The sequence below is a fragment of the Myotis davidii genome, unplaced genomic scaffold (assembly GCF_000327345.1).
Source record: "Myotis davidii unplaced genomic scaffold, ASM32734v1 scaffold164, whole genome shotgun sequence".
Taxonomy (NCBI): domain Eukaryota; kingdom Metazoa; phylum Chordata; class Mammalia; order Chiroptera; family Vespertilionidae; genus Myotis; species Myotis davidii.
The window spans coordinates 1,378,833-1,381,582 of record NW_006296417.1 but is presented as its reverse complement, the minus strand read 5'-3'; the positions used below and the strand labels follow the sequence as shown (position 1 = coordinate 1,381,582).

The following is a 2,750-nucleotide window of genomic DNA, read 5'->3' as shown; positions in this document are numbered from 1 at the left end:
GCGCTACCTGTGCCCGGGTCCAGTCCCCAAACCAGCAGCAGCAGCAAGGGCAGGGCGAGGGGAGGCAGCAGGGCGCCGTCACACATGGTACTTGGGAGGAGCAGCCCCCCGGATGGTCGCGGCGGAGCAGGAGCGCGCGAGGCGGCGGCGCCAGCCGGAGTGAAACCCTCCTCCTGCCTCTGGAAAAAGTAATTAGCGCTGCGGACAAACCCAACGTGGTAAACCCGAAGCCCCGCCCTCTCCTCGGAGAGCAGGAGGTGATTGGGCGCTGGCTTTCCCCGGCCCCGCCTCCCCCTCGCCTATTGGCTAGGACGGGTCCAAACCAGGGTGTGTTGTTAGGTTGTAAGCACTTTCTTACACGTGGTTTCTGGGCAGTGGCGGAGACCGGACGCCAGGTGGCGCGCGACCCCGGAGGACCCAGGAGGGGACACCTTGAGGGACCACCATGGGGAAGTCTCTAATCTTAAGAGTTTATGTTCATTTTTGAAATCCCCTGACCCTTCCGCCTCAACTGCACAAGACGACAGGCTGGAGAGCGTCCTGGCCAACCGTGTCACCCCTAAAAGCGCGTCCTCTCTGCATCTGGATGTGTGCCGCTGGCCACTTTCTTGCACACCTGTGTTTGCACCCGACTGCTGGCTACATCCAACATAGCAGTATTTATCCAAACCCTTCACACAACCCTTTGTCTTTATCCTCACAGAAGCGAGCGGAACAGATATGGCCACACCCTCTTACAGATGGAGAAATGTCATGGTGAGCTTTTTGGTGCAGCTTTTGTTGGCCAAAGAGCCACCTCAAAGGCCTGCCACTGAAAGCCGGTGAGTAGCAGCCAGGAGAACAAGTGCTTATGCCACTGGGGTCAGGCTGAAGGAGTCATTGTCCACTAACAGACGCATGCAGACTAAAGCAACAACTAGACAGCAACCAGACCGCGCAAAACTGAAGAGCTGGGAAACATCGAGAATCGGAGAGGACACGCTTGTGCCCATCGGTGGGAGTGTAAACTGGCACAGCCACTTTAAGTAATAACTGGGCAATCGGTAGTAAAATTTAAAATGCATACACCCAGCAACTCTGTAATTCCCATCTGGTTAACTACCATCGAGAAGCAAGCAATGGCAAAAGGACAAGGATGGTCACCGCAGCACACTATTCAGAGAAAAAGAAAAAGTTGCAAAAACCTGTATGTCCATCATCAGATACACGGCTAACAGAACAGTAGGCATCAATGAACAAAAATGTAGTAATTTGGTGTTTATAACCACATGGAGAGACATCAAGACTAGTTGACAAAACTTTTTTTTAAAAAAATCAAGTTGCACCCAGCCGGCGTGACTCAGTGATTGAGTGTCGACCTATGAGGTCAGGGTTCCATTTCCGGTCAGGGCACATGCCCGGGTTGCAGGCTCGATCCCCAGTAGGGGGCGTGCAGGAGGCAGCCGATCAATGCTTCTCTCTCATCTTGGTGTTTCTCTCTCTCTCTATCCCTCTCCCTTCCTCTCTAAAATCAATAAAAGCATATTTTCTAAAAAGTCACTATTTGCCATAATTGCATTTCATGTTTACACACACAAATAGCTTTGTCTTAATTTTTTGGAAGGGCAGGGCTTAAACCCATTTCACAGATGGAGGAGTCAGGGGTCAGGGGGGGATGAACACAAGACACGCAAGCCCATCGAAGCCCTACAGGTGGCAGCAGAGGCCTGAATGTGACATGAGGGCAGCTGGCCTTGGTTGGCTCTGGGTCATAAGTTCCTTGCACTCACTGTTGACAAAGCTCAAGGGTGTGGGATGTCCACCTGCATTTCGTGAACAACTCTCTCCTGGTGAGCAGAGAGCTTTCCCATCATGCTGCTGGAGCAGACACCAGCAGGTCGGTCACGTGCCTCTCTTGGACACTTCATGCCCGACAGTCAAGTCTGGGTGCTGACAGCCATCACCATGCCTGTTACTATTGCTACTGAGAGCAGATGACCCCTGGGCAGTATAAAGAGGACTGCAGGCCCTCAGTCCAAATTTGACCCTCGTTAGTCCCCCCTAACTCGGGCCTTTCTTGAGCTGGTGAGCTGGGTGCAGGCGCCTAGACCCGTGTGTAAGCTCCATCCGTGTATAGGTGGGAGAAGGCCCATGATCCTTCCAGAACCAACTGACTAGACATTGGCCAGGGAGGAAGGTGAGGAGAGAGGGTGCGAGAGGGGATTCCCATGACAAACTCTTAGAGACTAAATTCACTTGGTCCTTGAGCCATCCATCCATCAGCAGCAGTAGCATCATCTACTTTGGTGGAAACCAGTAGCCATGGCAACCCAGTGGCGAAGCCTATGTGTGCAGAGTCCCTCATGGAAAAAAAAACCAGCCTTCCAGAACCAGCTGACCAGCCTCTGGCCAGGGCGGGAGGTGAGGAGAGAGGGTGTCAGAGGGGATTCCTTTGAGTCTAAATTCACTTGGTCCTTGAGCCACCACCCATCCCTCCTCCTAGGAGCCCATGAGATGCCCCATGCCCTCCAGCAGGGGGCGCCTGGCATCAGTCCCCTCTTCCTTCTACAACCAGAACTGCTGTGAAATGCAAGCACAGGCTTGCTCTCCTCAGCTCCAAAGGCCTGGGTTCTTGTTTTCTTTCTTTTTTTTTTGTAGTTTTTTATTTTTTTCCTGATTTTTATTTCGCCCTTTCCCTGTAGAGCCTGGAGCCCAGCCCAAAATGCAGCTACTTGGCCAGCATCCTCACCCCCTCCGTGACTCCTGCCAAC

General features: G+C 52.9%; 1 protein-coding gene across 1 annotated transcript in view; it reads right to left on the bottom strand.

The window, feature by feature from the left end:
- The window catches only part of ADAMTS17 (ADAM metallopeptidase with thrombospondin type 1 motif 17), an 86,058-nt gene extending 85,916 nt beyond the window's left edge, over nt 1-142 (bottom strand). The window contains exon 1 of the mRNA XM_006771776.2: nt 8-142. Coding sequence (XP_006771839.2) covers nt 8-86 — 79 coding nt within the window. The 5' untranslated portion in view covers nt 87-142. The remainder of the gene's footprint in view (nt 1-7) is intronic.
- Nucleotides 143-2,750: the final 2,608 nt, after the last annotated feature.